Genomic DNA, 25619 nt, shown 5'->3' on the forward strand with positions numbered 1-25619 from the left:
TTCTTTATGAAAGTAAAAGAATACATTATGTCCTTAGCACACATTTCCCCGTGCTAAGGGGCTCCCCCCTCCTCTAACAAGGCCTGGTAATGAATACCCCTTTTGATATTGGGATCACAAAGGGGCACAGGAGGCGCACTAGAACATCGTCTACATACAATGTACCACTGAAATCACAGCACGCTTTGTGTCTTTCATGACGAAAGAATATCGGATTTATTATTATTATTTTTTTTTAGTTGTGGCAGAAACTCTGTAAACATCACATTATTCAACTGCGTATTACCGAGTCCTGCAGTAGGCCTACCAATTACCATTTAAAGGATTGGCCTATTTACCCCATGTAGTACCAAAAATCGTAAGAAAGCATTTACTCTTTCGGTTTGGTTTTAACCCTTTTACAATACAATGTGACTAGTTTAGTAAATTGCAGAAAGAGATTTTCCTTGGACTCAATTAACATCAATTCAGAAGAATATTTTGTCCAAGAAACTTTATATCAATGGATCGGGTAACAATTATTGATTTTATATCTGATAAGTTTCACTAATTTTGGGCTAATTATGTATGCAAATTAGGTCTCAAGGGAGGTAATTACTCATTAGTATAGTCCCATAGAATAAACCCCAAATGTCTTTTTCAATACTTTTTATGAAAAACTCGCCCAGGAAAGAACCTGGGCACGAAAACCAAACTACCGAAGGACTTGACGCAAAATTCCTCCTGCCTCGAAGAGATTAATCATACACCTGTAAATCTCAGTGGGAGCCTATATACGGGACATGTCCGGCCTGCGAACTTAGATTTCAATCAAGCCCGCGCAATAGGTGTCAGAAAACATTCTTGCACTGACCAGGGTATGTGGGACCTTTTACGACTGTGGGCTTGAACACTAGGCCACTGGCCTGACTTGCACATTGCCCAATATAGATAGATAAAGTGATTTTGTCTGGCCGTTAATATGTTCCAACAGATGTTCCGCCTCTGGCCCTTGTTGATGTGATTGAGAATCCATGTCATATCCTCTCGTAGGTTTTAAAGGGAAAAAATGATATCTTTTCTTGGGAAGTTGAGACCCAACCTAACAAGTGAAAAGAGCCAAGTTTCTTACGAACTCTTTGACTTATGCACTGCCATATAAATATCGATACCCCAGCTCGCTAGGAAATATTTGGGAATATATATATATATATATATATATGTATGATAAGGGCGATATGTTTTTCAACCATTTTTTAGTCTTGATAGGATTTATCCTTACAATGCAGCTTTACTGTTATAATTGGACATTGGTATATACTGCAACTAATTTCATGTTTACAATGATACCAAGTTCGCGATAGCTTCTGACCGTTGCATGGACATACCGTCCGCCATAATTGGGCATAACATTTAAAGAAAGTGCATTTTCATGGTAAAAAGGACGCATTTCTTCTTCGCAAATATATCCTACCCACAAACACGCGCGGGTGCACACAATATCCATATCTTATGAATATTTAGCGAGCGAAAAATGTTAGATAATTGGGTGTATTTTTCTGAGAATATGATATCGCAAGGCGTGACACATACACACTCCCGTACATTATGTGCGCGCGCTCTCCGTCGTGATTATAAACCTTTTTTTTTTACGGTAGTCATGGGAAATCAAAAGACGGAAATGAGACTAAAATTGTTTACGAAAATGACTGTTATTGACATACACCATAGCGAACATCTATGTAGTACAAGACTATCGAGATTACAACACTTTTGAGTGGAAATTCAGATAAAAAATACACTGTTGATTAAGAATCATGCACTGCGGTGTCGTATTCAAACATTTAACGAGAAAAAGAATCGAAAACGAAGAAAATAAGTATGAAGAGAGGAAATATAGAGAGAGAGACAGATAAAACAAGGGGGAAGAAAATTTTTAGGAATGGGAGGATAACATGTCGCTTGACCTTGTAACAAACCATTATAACCATGTCAGTGAATAATTTAACCGTATTCAACTGACTACTTCAAAATGAAACCCGAAGGCCGGTTTTGGCTTTTTGGGTGTATCAGCAGTTGTATATTACAGCTTTATAGACAGCGAGAGAGGGTTGATCATATACGGATCCGCTCAACCGAAGTTATCACCAACGCTTTCAAACGACACATCGACATTTTTTCTTCTTCAATTTCTGAAGGCAGAGGAAGAAATCTCACGGAAATATTCTCATCGGCAATTTAACAAACGATAAGCTCCCTTTTCTCTTAACTTTTCCTCTCTATTTTTTTATTTTGTTTTGTGTATTAAGCCTCTTCTGGATCGTTTTTGTTGTTAATAATTTCCAAAGCATTCCCCCTTGTCCGATATATTGAATATTAGCATCACGGCTCAACTGACTCCCAACCTGCTCACACATCAGTGTTAATTTCCTACCCTTCACATTAGCTAATCTTCAGTATATTGACCCATCCGATCCTATACAACTGTAGTATCCCTTCTTGGCCATTGCATTAACCTTCAATATATTGACCCATCACATCCTATACAACTGTAGTATCCCTTCTTGGTTGTTGCATTAACCTTCAGTATATTGACCAATCACATCCTATACAACTGTAGTATCCCTTCTTGGTTGTTGCATTAGCCTTCAGTATATTGACCCATCACATCCTATACAACTGTAGTATCCCTTCTTGGTTGTTGCATTAGCCTTCAGTATATTGACCCATCACATCCTATACAACTGTAGTATCCCTTCTTGGTTGTTGCATTAACCTTCAGTATATTGACCCATCACATCCTATGCAACTGTAGTATCCCTTCTTGGTTGTTGCATTAACCTTCAGTATATTTACCCATCACATCCTATACAACTGTAGTATCCCTTCTTGGTTGTTGCATTAGCCTTCAGTATATTGACCAATCACATCCTATACAACTGTAGTATCCCTTCTTGGTTGTTGCATTAACCTTCATTATATTGACCAATCACATCCTATACAACTGTAGTATCCCTTCTTGGTCGTTGCATTAGCCTTCAGTATATTGACCCATCAAATCCTATACAACTGTAGTATCCCTTCTTGGTTGTTGCATTAGCCTTCAGTATATTGACCAATCACATCCTATACAACTGTAGTATCCCTTCTTGTTCATTGCATTAACCTTCATTATATTGACCCATCACATCCTATACAACTGTAGTATCCCTTCATGGTTGTTGCATTTACCTTCATTATATTGACCCATCAAATCCTATACAACTGTAGTATCCCTTCTTGGTTGTTGCATTATCCAAACATTTCCTAATCTATCTTGTTTCTTCCCATACCATCTGAAACCTAATCAGTAGATTTTTATTCTCTTTCTACCCCCCTCCTCCCCTTTCCACCCAAGTTCTTTTACCTACTCATTCTCTGCTCCCCCACCTACACCCCTACTCACACCCAGTGGGCCAAATGAGACAATGATGGCAGCCAATAAATTAATCAAAACTTCTAATATTGAAAAAGGAAAAAAAATAGGAGAAATATAGAAAATGAAAGCACATGCAGGAGAAACTTAAAGAGTTAATTAGGTTTAACAAAAAAAAAGAAAATAATAGCAAAAGATTTAAACCCAAGAAAAAATCATAATAAACCAGAAAATGAGGAAGAGAAACTGGAAGATAATATAAATTTAATATTTTTTTTTTACAATTAATATTTTATGTCATGCCTCTATCGTTTGTGTTAATAATATTCAGGTGTGCACAACAAAGGCCAACTTAAATTATGTGTTTAAGATTTTGTCATAGAGAATATAGAATATCCTGAGAATTAAACAAAAAAAAGGAAAAGAACTGAAAATTTCTCTTTTAATGATTGCGTTCAGCCTGTATATCTTTATAATACTAAACAATAACAACACCAATCTCATAAAACTTTCACAAACACTTTACAAAAAGATAAAGAAAAAGAAAAGCTACAATCTGTTCCCTTTTTTTTTAAAAACAAGTAACAGAACACTGTTATAACAACCTCTGATTGTGGCTCCTTCCATCATCATTCTTTCAGATGAAGAAACATGTGTGCTCTTAACCCCCCCCCCCCCCCCTCTACCCCATACCCTTCCCTCCAAGCACATCTTGTCATCCTTTCACTGAGGAAAGAGCCTTGTGATGTAACCAAGAAATAAAGATGGCAGATGGATAGGGGAGAGGGAGAGGGAGGGGGTGAGGGATGGGTACATCCCCTTTTCAACCTCACAAAAATATTCAAGAGTTGAAATATTAATTCCTTCCCCCATCTTTGGGTCTTGATATGACGGTAGACCATTCCATTCTTTTTGGTGGTTATAATATGGCATGCTAAACATACACATAAGCATGATATTAGCTGGAAACCACCCTTTTATACAATGGAAAACTCCTATTTCTCAAGTCCCAACTTAGTTAAAACCTTCAACAATCCACAAAACAAGTACTGATACTATGCGATTGTAGCTTCAGCAAGCACTAATGCAATTTTTTTTTTCATTTTTCTGTTATTTTTTTTGTTGCAAATTTGCTTTTCTTTTAAAAATTCACCTGAAAATCAAATACTGTAATTATTCAAATCAAACTTGTACATTTTTCATGCCTTGAATTATGCATGACACCAAAAAAGAAAAAAAAAAGAAATTTTTTTGTGTTTGTTTGCATATGATTCGTAATGAAAACGACGTTTAAAAAAGATTTTTACAAAACACCTACCCTAAAGATGGAATGGCTTGTGGTTTTCATTATTATAAAAGGAGCCAACAAAGGCAGTGTGAAATATATCTCAATTGCTGAAAAAGTGGAATAACCTTCATGATTATGCATGAGGCAGCAAGGTTGGTGTTATGAAAAATACATCTCCTTTTTTCCTATCGTATTTAAAATGTTTTTTATAATTTTTCCCCTCTTTTTTTCGATGGAAATTTTGATTTATGTTACTGTTTAATGGCACTTTATAAAATATTGAAAAAGGGGAGAGACAATACTATGTTTTCTTTTGTTTTTTTTTTCATTTTGAATGCCATTAATGCATCCAATTAGATACATGGCTTAATTACCAATAACCCATCCCAACAATCTTAAAACATCTTCTTTTGTCATTGATAGTTAATACCATAGTACCAACATCAGCAAAATATTTGGCTCAAATTTTGAATTCTGAAAGTACAACGAGCAAACAGTTTATATTAAATGACCAAAGCAACGAAGCTCGGGCTGCATTTAAAATGACCGTCATCAGCTTTTCGTTAAATTTACAGAACATTAAATGTCTTTCTTGTGAAGATTCAATCCTTGACATAACATGTGGATAGATTTATACAAGGGTGGACTGGCGCATAAATTGCCACGGGCTCAGCGATCAAACTGCTAAGGCCTTGACAAACTTTGGCCATTTGGCAAATCACACGATATTATAACCATTTTGCGACCAAGAGCCAGTCCCGTCGTCCTGTAGATTACTGATCACAACTTAATTAGATGTTTTAGGAGGGGGAGGATGTGTATTGGGTGAATCCATGTTTTATACATGGATGCAATATCAGACTTTAAGAAAATTACTACAAACTTAAGAAAAATTTTAAAAAGTTTGATACTGAACATGACCTTAGTGACAGGTTTGTATGTAAAACATCCCCCAGTCTTAACAAATTTCGGTAATTACTAAACAACATTGAACTTTCTAATTACAATGGCTGCACGAGAACATGATTTATCCACAAAATTACATTGTAATTTTATTCTCCCCCTCCCTCGACCCCCCTGCCCCCCCTCCCTCATACACAAACACACATCCCCATGTCATTTAAGTTCAATTTACACTAACAACACATGGAAACACTTAACTCACTATTAACAATTATGATATATTGATTTAACTGATTTAATTTAATTATACATTCCATAGATTTGAATACTTTGCAAAGAGAATTTACTTTACATGGCTTGACTATTACGATATGATCATTCCATCATAGGTTGATTTTGCCAAATTTTCACAAAAATTCAACTTTCCGGACAATTTTTGCTGGTCTTCTCTTGTTTTTGCCAAAAAAAGAGGAAAGAGTAACACAATTCACAACACTTCTTTTGAGGATAGCTTCCTTTCATGGTCAGATATCTTCCTGTTTTGAAGACGAATTAATTCTATATAGTATTTAATTTCAGGATAATTTCAGCAGCCATTAAGAACTGCGAAGAAAAGTTTTTACTTAGAGCCAAGAGCCTTGTTCACCAGCCTCTGTTTTCCAGACAGATTTTCACATCTGCAGACTTGCTTTGTTTTATTGACAGAACTTAAGAAATTGATTTTGAGGTATTTAAATGTGGGATAAACTCTGCCAAATGTTGTGGAGGGGGGGGGGGAGGGTTACTATAGTTGTCATGTTCAGATTAGCAGCAGCCTCTTTGAAGATTTCAGGTGTACCAAAATGACCATCAATTGGTCAAATGTTCTAGCAGCCATTTCATTCACTCTCTGAAAAATACTCAAATCTCTCTTGTCTTCGTCTTATTTTAGGAATATAACGTACCATCTTTTCCATAAACGCCTAACAGATACAACTCTATTGTTTCTCTATGATATAAAACATTTACAATTTAATAAAAAACAAAAGAAAACAATATGAGAGAAAACAGTTAGTGTAAAATGAATCTTGCATTTAAATATACATCGTCCTTCTTTACGAGTTAAAGGACCACAGAAAAAAATTAATAATTTTAATTAATAATTTTTGTAGACAAGAACAACGGTACTGATATTAATATCATACATCACACTGACTACTAAAAGACATAGATCACCAACGGCCCATCGTCGACCCTCCACTTGAAAGAATTTACCAAAAAACAAGGAAGCAAATATTTCTTTAATAGTACAGTATGTTCCATTTTGAGACAGGTAAAATACTTCACACATTTGTGTTCATTTAAATCATACAGTTTTCTGATGGGTTTTCTTCATATAACTATTTAAATGACCACTATTTTAGAATGGTTTTTTTTGTTTCTTGGACTAACAAGGCTATTCCATATGTTTATCAGAGGGTTTTGTTTCGAGAGATATGGGTTTTTTTTATTTGAAAGAATGTAAGAGCACACCCGTAAATATGAGATAGGCTTTGTATATTTAAACTACAAAGGAAACCCTTCAGTCAGTTGATAAATAACTATTTTGCCAAAATAACTTGAACATTAATTTTATCTATACTTTTCTAAAACTTTAAATAATTCTTTCTGTGGTTTTTAAAGAAAGACACCAAAAGGATAGAAGATGATCCTCACAAGGTGACAAAATTCAAAAGTATTTTGAAGGATTACAAAACCTAGGTTCTCAAACTCCTAGGGGTCCCCAAACCTCAGGTTGAGAAAAGGGGCGGAGAGGGAGAAGAGGGGGGGGGTTCAAAATGATTTGGTTAGTATCCTATTATATAAAAGAAATGAATGCAGTCTCCAAGTGAGAAATATAGGAAACTACAGGACTTCTCAAGAGAGATCACCTCCACAACCCAGGTTATCCCCCTCTCCCGGCTACCACTCAACTTGACTGCCTTGCATTTTTTCATATTAACAACTTTCACAATTAATAATAAAAACAGTCATTTTTTGTGCGATGTTGACAAAAAAGGCAGCGGCGAGCCGATAGACCAGTTTTTTTAAAGATGATGCAGACCACTGATTCATTCGAAGTGAATGTAGTGAAGTGAAGCACAGTCTAGAAGGGGTAGGATTGTCACCCTTTTTGACAATTTGCAGACAGGGGGTGGAGGACAGGGTGGGGGGGTGGACAAGGTGGCGGAAGGTGGATGATATTAGTGTCAAGGAATCATGAGTGATTCAATGAAGTAGAACCGCATCATTTTGTATAGTTTTTTTGTTGTGAGCTAAATTGGTTTTCAAATTTTGAAGTGAATGGAATGTTGTTTTTTCTTGAAGGCAACACAGAGGTGGTGGGTGTTGCCCATGTCAGTGAAAACTATATAAACACACTGAGGAGGACCAACCACCATCCTATTTTGCCTGAGAATTTTGATTCAGATAAATTTAAATCGAAGGTTTCGATTTTCAGAGGTAATGATTGTGAGGGAAAACTATTTTGGCAAATATTAAAAACTGACATCTGGGAAACAATTTTAATGCAATCAGCCTTTTTTTTTTGTCATATAAAAAAAAACAGAAAATATAAAACAGATATTTTACTGAATACTTTTCATTCCATCCCCAACATTTCTTGCATTTGTTTCTATCTCTAACATAATTCAAATTTCAGGCTGTGCAAGCACAACAATAGGCAATGAACAACAGATAAATACGGTAACCAAAACCCTTAACTCCATTCTATCTGAGCAAAAAGTCTCTGCTTGTTTTATATGGCAAACATAGATTTTCTTAACACTGAGAGAAGAAAATATTTGATGCTTTTTTATCACTTTGTCAAAGGAAAAATAAAAGGACCCTGGGGGTGGGTAGTGGTGGGTGGGAGAAATCTAGAAGCGACCTTCGTGACTTGACAAGGAAGGGCCCTTGTCCCAGGCAGTACAAATGCAAGCCAGAGCATGAAGAATTTAATCAAAGCCCGCCATCACTAGTAGTCCTTTTCCGATGCATTTCGGCAAAGTAGGACTGCAAACACCATCAGGAACAACTGTAGAGTGAGATAGAAATTATAACAACACATGAGTTGAGGTTTCTACTCCGATTAAGGGATACGCATGTAATTGGCTTCAATTCCTTGAATTCTAATTTTAAAAGTCATAGGGTCTGATGTTTTAGACATGTCAGGCCCTATATATTTTATATAGATGCTTACACAGGCTTTTTGCATCAACTCAACCAACCTCTTTGTTAACAGGTTGTCTCTCTCCCTCTCTTTAAGTTTATTGGCCAATATTTTGGACAGATGTTGCTAAACACAGAATGTTCTTTATTGAGGGAAAAGAGAAGCACATTACAGAAACAAATGGTATTAACAAAAGAAGAAGAAATACAAGTTAAAAGTGATAAAGAAACATACCTCTAGACAAGCTACGCCCACGAGAGTTGCACCAATGATGGTAGTATTTTGCGTCAAGAAAGCCTTTAATTCTTCTCTGCAACCTGATTGAGCAATCTGATCAAAAGAGAAAATATCACATGATCAGATCTTTAAGATCCATCTTGCATATTTCTGAACCTTTCTTTCCTGCATATTTCGGAGCCTTTCTTTCCTGCATATTACTGAACCTTTTCCCCTGCATATTTCTGAACTTTCTTTCCTGCATATTTCTGAACCTTTTTTTCCTGCATATTTCTGAACCTTTCTTTCCTACACATTTCTGAACCTTCCTTCCTGGATATTTCTGAACCTTTCTTTCCTGCATATTTCTGAACCTTTCTTTCCTGCATATTACTGAACCTTTCCTTCCTGCATATTTCTGAACTTTCTTTCCTGCATATGTCTGAACCTTTCTTTCCTGCATATTTCTGAACCTTTCTTTCCTACACATTTCTGAACCTTCCTTCCTGGATATTTCACCTTTCTTTCCTGCATATTTTGGAACCTTTCCTTCCTGCATATTTCTGAACCTTTCTTTCCTGCATATTTCTGAACCTTTCTTTCCTACACATTTCTGAACCTTCCTTCCTGGATATTTTGGAACCTTTCCTTCCTGCATATTTCTGAACCTATCTTTCCTACACATTTCTGAACCTTTCTTCCTGGATATTTCACCTTTCCTTCCTGCATATTTTGGAACCTTTCCTTCCTGCATATTTCTGAACCTTTCTTTCCTGCATATTTCTGAACCTTTCTTTCCTACACATTTCTGAACCTTCCTTCCTGGATATTTTGGAACCTTTCTTTCCTGCATATTTTGTAACCTTTCTTTCCTGAATATTTCTGAACCTATCTTTCCTACACATTTCTGAACCTTTCTTCCTGGATATTTCACCTTTTTCCTGCATATTTTGGAACCTTTCCTTCCTGCATATTTCTGAACCTTTCCTTCCTGCATATTTCTGAACCTTTCTTTCCTACACATTTCTGAACCTTCCTTCCTGGATATTTTGGAACCTTTCTTTCCTGCATATTTTGTAACCTTTCTTTCCTGCATATTTCTGAACCTATCTTTCCTACACATTTCTGAACCTTCCTTCCTGGATATTTGGAACCTTTCTTTCCTGCATATTTTGGAACCTTTCCTTCCTGCATATTTCTGAACCTTTCCTTCCTGCATATTTCTGAACCTTTCTTTCCTACACATTTCTGAACCTTCCTTCCTGGATATTTTGGAACCTTTCTTTCCTGCATATTTTGTAACCTTTCTTTCCTGCATATTTCTGAACCTATCTTTCCTACACATTTCTGAACCTTCCTTCCTGGATATTTGGAACCTTTCTTTCCTGCATATTTTGGAACCTTTCCTTCCTGCATATTTCTGAACCTTTCTTTCCTGCATATTTCTGAACCTTTTCCCACACATTTCTGAGCCTTCCTTCCTGGATATTTCGGAACCTTTCCTTCCTGCATATTTCTGAACCTTTCTTTCCTGCATAATTCTGAACCTTTCCTACACATTTCTGAACCTTCCTTCCTGGATATTTGGAACCTTTCTTTCCTGCATATTACTGAACCTTGTTTCCCTGCATATTTCTTAACCTTTCTTTCCTACACATTTCTTAACCTTTCCTTCCTGCATATTTCGAAACCTTTTTTCCTGCATAATTCTGAACCTTTCCTACACATTTCTGAACCTTCCTTCCTGGATATTTGGAACCTTTCTTTCCTGCATATTACTGAACCTTTTTTCCCTGCATATTTCTTAACCTTTCTTTCCTACACATTTCTTAACCTTTCCTTCCTGCATATTTCGAAACCTTTTTTCCTGCATATTTCTTAAACTTTCCTTCCTGCATATTTCAGAACCTTTCTTTCCTGCATATATTACTGAACATTTCTTTCCTGCATATTACTTAACCTTTCTTTACCTTATTACACAATCTAGATGCATTAGCAAAATAGATAAGCCCAACTTTTCAACAGGACCGATGCTTCCTTTGTGAAAAGTTTCCAAAAACTTTCCATGAACAAACCCCAACATTTGTTATGCCTTTCTCAGAAGCACATGTCTCCAGCCTTCTTTATGCCAATAGCTTAAAATTGGATCTATTATAAAATACTTTATTTTGTTCAGCTCTGTGGACCCATTCGCACCTTTTTTCATTCAATTCTTTTCATTACCTCATCAATGTATAAACTTGTGTACATGTTTGATCTCACAAATACTATCTTTTTAAGCAGTTTCCTAGTTTTAAGTTACAGACAAAAAATTAAATTTTATTGCCATTCTAAATTTAAAGGATTAAAGTTAAGGGCATATAGATGTTTCAAAAATATTCTTCACTACGTATAACAAAATAAAATAATATGCATATTCGTCAGTGTGCTAAACAAGGGATGAAATATTGAAGTAGTTTTCAGGCCCATAGCCAAGAATTCCAAGTTGGAACCTAGGGACACTAAAAATTTATGGAGGTGTAATAACAATACTTATGGACGGGCACTATTTAAAAATCGTTTTTGTACAAATGTTTTAGTACACATGATGAACAATTGTGGGGGGGGGGGGGGGAGAAGGGGGACAGAAGTCTTTCACCAGGAAGCCCCTGTGCATTGTTACAGGTCTGGGTACTTTCTGAGACAATTGTGTGTAACCCAACCTCACAGCAAAAATGATCTAGTTTATGAATTATTTCCAACTGCATTGTGCATCCAAACATGTTTTCAATGAAAGGGTCTCTTGTCAAGTACAGGTATGAGCTTAGGGTAAATAAAAATAAAAAACACTGAACTTTGCAAAAATTGCGGTATATGCTCCAGTTTGGTATGCTACAGTGTGTTAGGATAATAGTTTTTGTCCCGAGGTAGAAAAGAAATCACGGATATTCCGCAAATTCCCAGAAAAAGCTCATGCCTGCAAGTAAACTATATACTACTGTAATTAATTTAATTGAATGATCATTTTTTTTTTTTTAAGAACTTACATCAGCATCAACGCATTTCCCGTCACTGGTTCTGTCTTTACCACAGCATGAGCCAGGGATGCCCTTATCCAGATCTTCATAGTCTTCTCTGCCATTTATGCCACAGCAGTCAAACTGCGGAACGAGATTGGAGAGGAAGAAATATTCACATTCAAGTTTGTGATTTGTCATGGTTTTCAGTGAAGGAGTAGTTTTCAATATGTTCAACCCCTACTCAATAACATGCCTGTATATATACTCATGGCGTACCATCGGGCTCTGAATATCCTTTACTTCAGTAGGTCACAGGATTTTTCTTTTCTAGCTAGACCTCAAGAAAATGAAAAAATGTGTCTACAGTTTTTGGAGCTTCCAGAGATTGCTTGAATTATTTCTTCAAGATCATAGCCCAAGCTAGATTTTATGCTTGCTGAGCATCGATTCTAAAGGTTGAGGAGGGGGGTGTGGTACCTCATGGCACAGGCCTCTTGGGAAGATCATGGGATGGGGCCATAAGACCACTGATCTAGTATAAAAAAAACTCTTGTCATATCTGTAACCCATCCTAATTAGCTTGCCCCTATATGACTGATGGTACACTTTCCTTTGAAAATATATATATATATATGTAAACCAGTCTCAATATCCCTTGTCATTTTACATGAATTTTTTAAAGCCTAACCTATCTCTGCAATCCGTCGATGCTAGATAGATAGATAGATAGATAGGTAGATAGATTCTTTATTCAGTCAATGAGCAATAAAATTACACATCGAAAATTAAAACATTCCTCAAGCTCCTTAGAATAGAAATAGAAAAATAGAATAATAGAAATGAGGAAATACTGCAATGCTCAAGTGTAATAGTAACGGTGAGTATACCCCTCTCTTGATTTTTGCATGTTACATAATTCACGTAAACTATCCTTCGAAAAACCATCTATTTGCTCTTCTGTAGGAATCCTTACTGTATGCGAACCACCCCTCCCTATATCCTTGCCCCGACTTACTTAAGGAATATCTTTCCTCTGGAAACCCACACGTTTGCTCTTATGTAACAATAATTTTCATATGTGACCACACTTCTCCTCTCCCCCCCCCCCCCCCGCCCCTTATTCCTCTGCCTGTTGCAATTTACATGAGGCATACCTTCATCTGGAAACTGTCAATTGCCAAAGAGTAGGAGTCGTTGCCATGTTTGTACTTCATCTGCAGCATATCCGTGGCTTCAGAGGATAGGAAGGTGTCAATTTCTGCTGAGTAGATCGCAGCCAGGACAGCTCCTGCCAATTGTGCGAAGAACAGCAGGATGATGATCAGGAAATACTGCAATGAAACAAGAAAAGAGAAAGTGAGTATGGAATTTGTTTGGTTCCCCTTTCAAAAAGTGGACAAAGTTATAAGAAAATTTATAAAAATTTATAAAAATTATAAAAATAAAAATTTATAAAAAAAGAAATTTATAAGAAAATTAAAATTTGTTTTTTTCTTCAAAATACAGCCCCCCCCCAAAAAAAAAGTTGAAAGAAAATGGAACATTTTGTCATATAACATGTTGAAAGTATAAACAGATTACAGTGTACATCCCACTAAACCGGTAAATCCAGAACAAGAACAAACTTTCAATGAGCATTTTATATGCAAATAAGGATCGACTAGGCTTGTCTAGGATAAACTAGGCTTGCTTTGGTACATCTACCACAAAATATTTGCCTTCTGCAGTATTTAGTTGGTCATTTGAGCATCAACAAGAGGCCAATTGGCAGTTTCTAGTCTTCTCATTGATACTGTTGTGGTTGTACAGAACTATCTTATCAGGTCAAAAATGATTGCATATATGATATATTTTGCCCTGTTTGCATGTTTGCATGCTTGCATCGAAGAGAGTTTTGTCCAACGACTTTGCAGACACAATATATTCTGCATTAAAGGAAATTACAATATAGGTTCACATGCTGTTAGTACTGTTACTTGGTGAAAGTCACTGAAACATTACTTTTAGCTACCAAGCCTACCATCTAAACAAAACATGTGCAATTGTCTCTTAACAGATTACTTGGCAATATCTGTGGTATACAATACTATCTGTGAATTGATTTAAAACAATTTCGTAGTTGCACGGATGTCTTCCAGAGTTCAAATTCATGTCAACCAAACCAAAAGACCATGGTAAAATAATTTCAAAGGTAAATTGCAGAACGAGTAGCACAGAGAACCTAGAATAATTTGATAAACCACCTCTGTCCTTAATATTATCCAAAGTGGGTTCAAAATGGGTTTTATTGATGAACAGAGATCAAATCCTTATCATTCTCTGCCCACGGTTCCAAAAACTGATATTTATCTGATTGAACAAAAAAACTTTGTAGCTGTAAAACTATGACCCCAGACAAAACTTGGCAGACAAAGCTTGAAACAGCTACTTTTTATTGATTTTTTAAAGTTTGTATATGTTTTTAAGTTTACAATGCTAACTGATGGCTGGACAGACATCAAACTATTTCTACACAAAACAGGAAACATTTGCAATTTTGCCTATAATGCATCATAACCATCCTTTCTACAACATTTTAGGCTATGATGATGTATACCTTTGTTTGAGCACTACAATTACAACCGCTCTGGACTGCGTTTATGCCCACCAAGTACACTGAGGGGCCCGCTACAGATATATATATTTGGGCCTAATTCTATCCATATATTTAATTCACAAGTGAGAAGATAAGTTTCTTATTTGTAGGACTTGCTGTACATATGTTTGTATTACTGTATGTGTATCGCAGTCTATTGATGCTTATACTATTGCTTTTCTATTTTTCTTTTCTTTTTTTTTTCGTTTACGACCTGTGTAAGCCGAATTTCCGACATTTGTGGACAATAAATTCAAATTCAATTCATTCATAAATTCAAGTACTTACCAAGCCCAACAACAAACGGTTAAGAAGGAAAGCTCCGCAGCATCCAATGATGGCAAAGAAGATGATGATTACTCCAGCTCCTGAAAAATATTTGAAAACAGACAAAATTTTAGCTACTAGGTAATTAAAGCCAGATTTAATTGTCTCGGGGATTGGAGGAAGAGGTGTAGGATTCAAATAGTAATAATTAATATTAATAATTTATTCTTATATACTGTAGCGCTTTCACATTAAAGAATGATGTCAAAGCACTTCACAAAATCGCATAGAATATTACAACATAAAATTATTACAGCTTAAAAATATTACAGCCTAAAAATATTGCATCCTAAAAATTACAGAAATAAATATCCTAACAATAATTATTCAAGCAATAAAATTCAGAAATTTATAGACGAAAGCAATAAAATATGACAGCATACAATGAAACTAAAATACTAAACTATTAAAGCGAAAATTAGTAACAATAAGACTATCAAAATATAAATAGAATATAAATTTTAATATACAACAATATAGCTCAAGAATTAGGTACAGTTACATAGAGTGAAGAGCAAAATTTTAATATAATCATAATACAAAGCGCAAATTACAAAAAATATGAACAAATAAACACAAATTTACACAGAAGATCAAAACAATTTTTACTAAATAAATAAGGTTTGAGTTAAGATTTCACCCGGATGCTTAAGTATGCGTTCCTCTTTCATCATATCCAAGTAATTTTTTTTTTACCCATGGACGATCCTCTTTTAAGTTTATACGTACCCATCATGATGAAGCACCCGACTTCCAAATAGACATTGTCAAGAATATTGGCAAGATCGATGACATTGAAATTAAAGGCTTCCACGGGACCCAACCAGATGAAGATGGACACAACCACAAGGCCAACACCGCATAGCTGAAGAAACAAAATCATCACAAAAAAAATGGGTCATATTGTTTCAAATTGTGTTTCAATATTTAAGGTAACTTGTTATCATGCGATATTTCTTCTGTGTTATCAAACCTCCAAATCAACATGGAGATCCTTTTAATACTCCTAGCAATGACTATTTTCGGTTTTTTTTTTTTGGGGGGGGGGGGGTAAATGTCATAGAACAACATTTTGTAAACTGTTGTTAAATAACAGTTGCTAACATTTTCATCACATAGCAACATAGCTGCTAAGATCTGTTACATTCTCACATTCTTCCAGAAAGTTTTTGTTTTTAATTTCTTTAATAACCCTGTATTACTAACTGTTAATTTTCAATCAGTAACCATCTAATATGTATTGAATGAGTATTGTCCTTTGAATATCACTTTAAAACAATTCAACCACCTTTTTTCAAGAAAAGAAAGCTTTTTTGATGAACTTACGTTAAAGAAAGAAAAAAAATGCAAGACTAATAAACTTCAGTCCAGACAGGTTGCAAAACTGAACAGTTCTCAACTTATCCAACATTTTCTAGTCAGATACAAGCTCTGATATTTATTACAGATTGTCGATGACAGTGCAAACCTGTTGTTGCTATGCAATCAATTTTAACGTTTGCAAGACTGTTAAACACTATGTCAATCTTTTCCGATACTGTTTCCCAGCGGCTTACCTAGCGATCAGGGAGCGAAAGGCAAGAGTAAACATTGATGTGAGATGGGGAGAGTCTAATACTAACTGGAGCCTATAAAACTCTCAATGAAACTCGACACTTACGAAAAAGATGAAGTTGAGCATGAACAGTATAAACTGAACGCAACGTGTTCCACAGCTTTCGTCACCCATTTTGCTTTATTTAATTTGAGATGATTCACCACAGCAAAAATCTGGAAGAAGAGTAAGAGAGAGAACTTGACTTTACGATTTGACGGAGTACAATAAATGTAAAACTGCTGCAGGTGTGTGTAAATCATGACTTTTATTACTGAGCTAATCCATTACGATCAGAACACCCAGACAGTTTTATACATGTATCAGTGCGGACTCAAATGGACTGCTGGCGCCCTTTTCAGCATTTTACCACTTTTTAGTTATTCGCGATTATTTACTTTTTTTATTGCGCTCTCATCTACCTATTGACATTTGTCACATTTCGTTGGCGATGACACCTATTTATTCTTCGTTTATCTGCAAATTAGCAAGGCCAGGAAAGGGTAATTTCCGGCGATCTAGGAAGTATCTTTACTCAAAAATTGTTGGTACGCTCCGCGCCAACCTGTGGTGGCGCTCCGCTTAGATAGTGTCGAAAGACCATTCTCGCCCCCCTTGACCAGTACCCCTAGCTCCGCCACTGACATGTATGTATTTACGGCATTTCTGTCATGATCTGAGAATACATTTACATTATCAGAGGATATCAGAAGATAGTAACATGAAAAGGATTAAAAAACTGTGTGTTTCAAAACATGAAAATGACCCAATTCTCTACATTCTACATTTGATAGCAACAGTACGGTCAAGTTCATACAAAGTAACAATGCTACTGTTTTCTGACATTTCATGCATTTGAGAATCCTTGGGTGAAGTCCCTAAAACCCGAGGAACCACAGGCCCTACTGTACTTTCCTTCCCTATGACTTAACACCCTCCCAGCACCCTTCCCGAGCTCTCTGCTAATAATTTCATCCAAACATAACACTTGTGGATACATGCAAGTTCCTGACAATCTGACTTAATTAATGTTAATTACTTTGAGGTGTCTTAATGTCATTTTGTGTCTTGTCTATGCTCTGCCCTGTGCAAGTACATCTTTTTTTTTTTTACAGTAGTTTATTTGCTTATTTTCACTTTGTCACGCCCTTTTTAAAACTCTCATACTCTTTAAAGCTTGAATATATTTAGTGTGTAGTGGAAACAAGAGTCACTTAATATCTGGAAATACTTCACTAATACACTTCTCAATCAAACAGAATTAGGCGGTTACGACTATTTGTCCCTTCCTTTTTTATGCAATTTATAATTGAACCTAATTACATTTCTTCTTCCCATGCCTGACGTCCCCCACGTACCCCCAAACCAACCTTTTCCTAAAATGTGCATTTATCACAAGTTTTACATCATTTTAAATATTAAATAGAGAGACTTTTGCATGACACAAATTTAATGCAATTTTCTAATAATTTCCTAAATATGCAGAGATATATGAATATCAGGGCTAATATACATCATTCCTGGTACGATCTGTGAATTTTAGTAACAGATTATTCCCTAGTCTTCAAGTACCTATCATTTTAATTAACAGGTCGAGTACTCTGTCATCAGACAGAGACAAACTTCATGCAGACTGCAGCCTTATACAAGACATGTATATTAATATATATGTGCATACAGTGTGGTGTACAGCCTGACAAAGTCACACTCTGCTGAGGTTCAATCCTCTAAATATTGAGACTTCTCTCACGTTTACTCTCCCTTTAAAGGAATATACTTGAACTGTTTTTTTTGTTGACAATCCCTTTATAGAAAGTTGCAAATATATCATCAACAAGCTGTAAGCCAGCAGGCTTTAATAGTGATTCCTTGCCTTATAAGTTTATACTGTACAGTATATGGAATCACTTAATTGATATAGCAACTGAGGAAAATGTGTCCTGAAGTCAAGTACCAGAACATCATACCAGATAACTTGATCAATGCAAAGGCATTGCCCTTCTGAAAGTTGATGGCAGATAACAGTCATTAGTTTTTTGGGTTTTGTACTCATTATAGAGATGCCATATGTAGCCATATTTACCAGCTCATGCACTTTTCTATCCGGAAATATTGTATTTAAGTAGTGTTCAAGTTTTGACAACTGGTGACCTTAACTGAACTTTGACCTTCATCAATTGTGTACAAACCATAAAATACACAAGGATAAGATACCATGCATCTATGAGCTCCCTTCATGTTCTGGTTTTGGGAAATATAGCATTTTTGATATGTTCATATTTTGCCCTCTGTTGACCTCAAATGACCTTTCACATTCATGAAAAATACTACAGATCATCTACTCACCAATGACAAGCTACACACTAACTTTGAACTTCCTGCAACTTGTACTTCTTGAGATATTGTGTGAACAATGTTTTCAGACTTTGACCCATGCTGACCTCAAATAACCTTTGACCAATACCAAACAACAATCCCAAACCAGTTCTATCTAAGGGGAACGTACTGTACGTACATACCAAATATGACACTTACCACAGTTATCGATCCTTCTGAAGTTGGAGCCTTTACGAGCAAGTGTCACACACACACACATGCCATCATTATCACCATTGCATAGATTTCTTTTGCTTGCGGCAAGGAATCAATAAAAAGGATCCTGCAAACCTTCCACTTGTGCAGTTTCCTTCCAAAGAGCAGTAGGTTGTTTGTCTTCTTTTTTTTTTTTAATTTCTTTCTTTTTTCCCATTTCCAAGCATGAAACCCTATTAGAACAATAATTTTCTCTAACATAATGAAAGGGCAATGTATCAATGTACAATTTTGAGAGACAACTAAACTAAGAGCTTCTTCAGCTAAATCTAGCCCCTTCTGTTTAAATTGTAATGGTGCATCAAAATAATTTTACTCCTACAATTGTAATGCCACAACTTATCCTCCCAACAGCTTGTTTCGTTAAACAAAAATATTCAATTTTACTGTGCAAATAGAGAGAGTCCAACTTATAAAATTCAGTCTCACGATTACATCGCAAACTTTAAAATGATATGAAACACGACCCTTCCTGAATTCTTGTTTGAACCGGATGTTGAAGTGAATTTGATAAATGTGTCTGTATATTCATACGAGGACTGACCTAATATGAAACTGATGAGTTAAATTTTTAAGCACACCAATGCTGACTTTATACAAATGTTTTTGTCACACAAATCATGAATTTCTTTTTCAAATTTATATTCTAAATATGTCAAAAGTTGAAATACCGCAAAGTTTGGTACAAAAGCGTGTTTTTCATTATATACTAACATAAATTCATATTTAATTTTCCCAAATTTTATATATATTTCCCACCTGATTAAACAGATTTAGTTCATTTAGACTCTCAGCTTGTGTACAGTATTTGTGTGTCTGTTCTGTTGATTCACCATTTTCAAATGGATAAGGGAAAATGGAGAAAGTGAAGAAAAAAAAGCAAAGAGACAAAGTACTAGGAGTATGGTATAGTTCCAACAATTTATGTTTATGCTTTACATTTAGTTTTTCTTGGTGTGTACATAAAAAAAAAAGTCACCAATCCAAACAATTACATAAAAAAAAATCCCAACGAAAAACGTACCATGCTGGCACTTCGGATGGTAGAACTAAGAAGGAAGGGCATTGACCAGAGGAGCCAGTTATAGAGGGCACACGTACAGTGTTAAAAAGGTTACCAGTTCCTTCTAGGCACAGTAGAACAAAGGTGCTAAGGTTGTCGGAAGACAGGTAGGCGAGGAGCAAAGTAAATTAACAGTTTCTGCCAACTTTTATTGTTTAATAATTAAGTTTAAGAAAGCAAACTGGTATTCATTAGAGATTTATCTGGTTTTGATGTAAACTTACTAAATTGTTGAGAAAAATGATACATGAGGTCGGTCATTGAAGTTTCCATCCCATTTAGAGGGCTGGGAGTATCCTCCAGAAAAAGATAAATTTTTAAGGGGGAGGGGGATATCCCCATGATACCACTACTGCCCCCTTCCAGATCCAAGGCATGTTCTCCTACCCACTGATCTCCTCCACTGAACAAAGTTTTCAAAATTTACATATTGCCAAACTATCCCCAGTATGAAAATCATCTACCTAAGAACTGTAAATAACAGCGTTCAATTGTCATTGCTTTTGGTTGGCATATTTGCAATCGTACAAAATGTATTATGATTTGACATTTACATTTAGTTTACACACCTGCATACTTGACAAAGAATGATCAATTCCATAGGTTCTGTGCTGAAGTATTTATATACTTATATTTATTTAATTCATACAGATACTGTAGTTCTAAATAAATATATGTTGTATCTTTCCTGACATTAACATGACTCAATCACTCTGTCAGACCAAGGTCTCCATTAATTGTACTCTACGGAAGCTTTTGACACGAAACAGATTTCCAATTCGCTCAATCCATATAAATTTATGAATGAAGACAAATTTTGTCCATGCATGCTGCTCGTGAACACTCACCGCTCATTAAAATGACTTTCAAACATACACTGAACCGTCAGCTACAATAACTCGCGATGTTAACGCTTCATAAAATCTATCAAAATCAACCATCCACACCCCAAAAAGAAGAAGAAGAAGAAATAATAATGAAAAAAAAAATCACATGAGGAGCAGACATCCTTGCTCTCACTGATGGGCTCTAGCCGTTCAAATCAAGCTGAAGAATAATATAAACCAGTCTAATTTTGACAGAGCCTCATCCTCAGATATTCAAAAACACAGATGACAACATTTTGTTGTCTTTGATCTGCTGAATTTTTCTCTGTCTTCGATGCATCCTTCTACATTTCTAGTCGTTTTTTCTCAATAGTGATGAAGATTACTCACAACCTCCTCGTTCTTCTCTTCTCGTGCTTGCTGTCTCTCTCTCTCCATCTCTCTCTCTGCGCTCTTCCGCATGCAACGCCCCTCTAGCATTCTCTCTGATCAGAGACCTCCCAGGGCAGTTGTATGTTAATCACGCATCCTGCCACTAATCACTAAGCCTTGTACATTGTACTGTTGCATACTGTACATGTTAAGAATAAGGAACAGAGTGAGAGATCTCGCAGTTGCATTACATCTTCATCTAACTGCTGGAGATTCTGCATTATACTTTTCTGCATAATGGCTGCCTGCCTGATGCATTTGCAAGCCTCGCCGTAGTTCGTTAGTCGAGTGAAGATAACTTTAGTGCACGGTTCTAAGTCCTTACAGTTCAAGTACGCAGTAATAGCAAAATTGTCTGTTCAAACACATGTTGAGTTGGGTAAATAGTCAAGTCTATCATGAGTAATGCCCTTTGTGTGGTGATAACGTAGATGAAAGAAAACAACATACCCATGGGCGAGGTTGGTACTTATATATAGATAGATACATATATAGATATATAATTTATCTAAGATTGGCAAAGCAGGGCATAGTCCTTGCAAGTTCATTTTACTCAAACTGGAGGATTATAAGTATTAGTTAGCTGCTATTGGGCAGTAACTTTGATTAAACTGGGGTTTCTATTTTTCAATTTAGTTGTTTGATTAAGAGACTTTGCATAATGTATGATACATGCAGAGGCTAATTTAAAATATTTATAAAAACTGGGCATCTGGGTATTTAATTCCACAAGGTTTTAACAACTGTTTTGAGAAGTACAGTATCACATCATGTATGCATGGATGGAAAGTAGATGTAAAACACATACATTACATAAGAAAGTACTGTATATAACTGTGCAAAGCAAAACAGCTGTGTAGACATTTAGGAGTCAAATTAAGGTTCTAAGAAAAGGGTAGGGTAGGTAGGGAGGGATGGATGGAGGGAAGAAGGGAGGGAGGTAGGTAGGTAGGTAGGTAGGTAGGTAGATAGGAAGAGCGGAAGGTAGGTACTGTAGATAGGTTGGTAGGGACTTAAAGTACTACAGACACCTAACCAATTTGCCCCATATTCAGTATATTTGTTGTGTGTGATTATCTCATTCAAAATCTGTTTTTTGGAAAATGCTCTTTCCATTTCCAAGGTATACACATGTGTGAAGTTTTGGTAAATCTGGGAAACTCATTAAATGTGCGCAAACGATGACATGGAGTGTTGCGCTCATCAGCATTTCTTATTTTTAGCCCTTATTAAGTTAACCCCTTAATTACAAGCCCACATACTGTATATCACATGAGAAATGTGATGTAAAAGTAAGTGATAACAAAGGGATAACAAAACAGGAAATAAGGCAGTCATTCCCTCCCTTTAAGCTAATATTCATAAATACTACTAGAAATTCAGATTTTCATGATTTCTAATGCCTATTAGCGTGATGAGGACATTGTTGTTCATAGGTGTCTGTAGACCTTTGAAACAACCGACAGAATTTCCTTGCATGTTTAAGTTCATAGAATTTCACAGGCTTCAGAATAGAACATTTGTTTGACTTAGATGGGAGAATGGTATATGATATGGGACAGAGGGGGTGGGAGGGGGGGGGGCTGGAGGGAGAGAACAGGATCAATATGGTATAAAAAAAACCATAATAGTCTAAGATATAATAAAAACACAGAAATCTGTCATGAACAATTTCTTTTGTTCTACGTACCGTGGAGCTAAGATGCAGACAATTATAGATAGAAGGCTGCTTGCTTAGCATTCAGAGAAGAATGAGAGTATGTATTCAGACAGTTCTAAAATTAATAACCAGACTATTCTGACAAAAAGTTGGCCTCCTGTGGTATTCTAAAACGAAACTACACTCAAGACAGCAACCAAGCTTCGATGCAGAGCATTCTAAAAGCTTGTCAAGGATTTGGGCATTCCACTTTTGGTCCCCATCTATATTATAAATCTTATCTCTCAATGGTATCTAGGGAGTAGCTTAAAACCTCTTCTATAGGATCCCTTAAGGCCACACAGCTTTTATAACATTATATTAAAATAACACTCAACAGAGCCTACATCAGTGCATGCGAAAGAATTGTTGTAGGATTTGTTTGTGCTGTTTTCAAATACAATAATATGTTTATATTCATTATAACTTAAATACACTTATTGAAATGAACACAATAATATACAAGGAGTAGGGCAGTAGCCTGATAAGAAATGGGAAGGAAGGGAAAGTTACAAACAAAAGATGTACACATAATAAGCTTTTTGTGAGGTAAATTCCTAAACTTACCTGGTTTGGATATTTACGAGTGACAAGCTTACCTGTCTCATTGCAACCTCAGCACTCTACATTTCTAGAGTGAACTATTAACCTTTAAACCCAGCTGGTCAATGACCTCCCTTCCCATTCTACCTCCCAAAGTGTATAGCAAGAGTGCTGAGGTTGTGAGGCTACAGGTAAGGGAGGAGCAAAGTAAATTATACAAACAACATTAATCTATGTATTATATTAATCTATTCATCCAAAGATGAAATTTAAAAAAAACCAAAAATAGTTGTATAAATCACAAGCGATAATTTTGCGGAGAAACATGTGTAGTAGCTTCCAGGTGGTAGATACGGAAGGAGGAATTAGTGGGTGTTGCCCAGGGAGCGAGAGCGCAGTGCTAAAATGTTTCCAAATGTGTAGTTAGGTAGATAGTAAAGTGCAATTGTGGAGTGGGAGACAGGTAAGAGAGGAGCGAAGTAAATCTATGTATATGACTGGGTATGGGTAACAATGGGATCAGGACATCTGGAGCTTCTACCCACCACAAAAACTTCTTCATATCCCCATTTTATGTACAATGAATTTATAAAGATTTAAAAACAGGGCCCATTGATATAAATGTCCCGTCATGGGTCCGACCTGGCTCTTGTCAAGTTAAAAGTAAAAATTCAAGCTTGGTTAAAGTAGATCATTTAGTAGCTAATATGAGGAGATTCTGGGTTTTTTGCAAATAAAACACTTCCAGGCTATAATATCCTATTGAAAGAATGAGTTGCTTTGTAATGTACAAATGAATGCAATAAAATCATGACAGTATGGGAAACACTGAAGCAAAAGAAAAATAACATTAAAGAGAAATATATATGACTAGCTATTTTGGGTGGTAGTAAAATGAGAATTATAATAATTTATACCAACTGCTTAATTTACCATGGTATATGTACCTCATAGTAAACCCTATGGGCATAGAGCAGCTGCAGTTCCTATATAAATATATTTAATACTTAAACAATTTTACTTCGAAGTAAAATTAGTTTAAGTATTAAATATACAGTAATGTTGTTTTACATAATGAATGAAATATGACCGTCACACAGCATATATTTAAGTGAACAATTTGAATACCATATTATAAGCACATTCCAACAAAGATACAGTTAAGTTTTTAATAAATAATATTACTAAAATAATCAATGTATGCATTCTATTGAGAGGAGACTCATTTCTTATTCCATTATTTTCGGATCGTGAGTATTAAGACAGTGCAAGGAAGAAACTGCCAGTGAAAGAGGCCAGCGAAAGCAATCTTTGTTTTCAACGCAAACAGGGTGTCACAAGATAATGAATATATCATGAAATGTGTCACTAACTGACTAATGCAATTCTCTTGCAGAAAATATATTGTTCTAAAAACAAATTACTTTGCATATGATTATAAGATGTTTTAAAATGTCATGTTATCCTTGCAAATTGAATAATGTATGCGTTTGATGAATTTAATGAAGCCAAAAGTATAGATCAGGCATGCACCCATAGGTACAACACAAAGCTATGGGATGCAATTACATTTACTTTAATGTATGTATGAACGTAGATGACTTTTAAAGCAACATCAGATTTTGAATTGATGGTTGCCAAAGTCTAATTGAATCTTTTCCAATTTTAGGGCAGAAGTTAAGTTTTGATATGTAATAAGTCTAAGGGTGAAAATATAATTGAGTGTAGTAATAATGTTAGTATTCTGAGATTCAAGATATTCACTTTAAATATATTAAAATATAAAACAAACAAAAAATATATTGAATCTCTGGAATGTTCCTTTAAGGGGTATATATTTAAGATATGTTTACGTTTGCTCCTCAGTGCAGGTCTAAAAGTTAATCCATTATTTATTCCAAATCTCCAATACGCAAA

General features: G+C 35.6%; 1 protein-coding gene across 1 annotated transcript in view; it reads right to left on the reverse strand.

The window, feature by feature from the left end:
• Window positions 1-1672: 1672 nt before the first annotated feature.
• The window catches only part of LOC139969608 (CD151 antigen-like), a 45610-nt gene continuing 21663 nt past the window's right edge, over window positions 1673-25619 (reverse strand). The window contains exons 2-8 of the mRNA XM_071974720.1: window positions 16613-16722; window positions 15682-15817; window positions 14914-14993; window positions 13145-13321; window positions 12018-12131; window positions 9010-9105; window positions 1673-8640 (exon numbers count right to left, since the gene is read on the reverse strand). Of these exons, the coding sequence (XP_071830821.1) occupies window positions 8581-8640; window positions 9010-9105; window positions 12018-12131; window positions 13145-13321; window positions 14914-14993; window positions 15682-15817; window positions 16613-16681 (732 nt within the window). The 5' untranslated portion in view covers window positions 16682-16722 and the 3' untranslated portion in view covers window positions 1673-8580. The remainder of the gene's footprint in view (window positions 8641-9009; window positions 9106-12017; window positions 12132-13144; window positions 13322-14913; window positions 14994-15681; window positions 15818-16612; window positions 16723-25619) is intronic.

This window comes from Apostichopus japonicus, chromosome 7 (genome assembly GCF_037975245.1).
Source record: "Apostichopus japonicus isolate 1M-3 chromosome 7, ASM3797524v1, whole genome shotgun sequence".
Lineage (NCBI taxonomy): Eukaryota > Metazoa > Echinodermata > Holothuroidea > Aspidochirotida > Stichopodidae > Apostichopus > Apostichopus japonicus.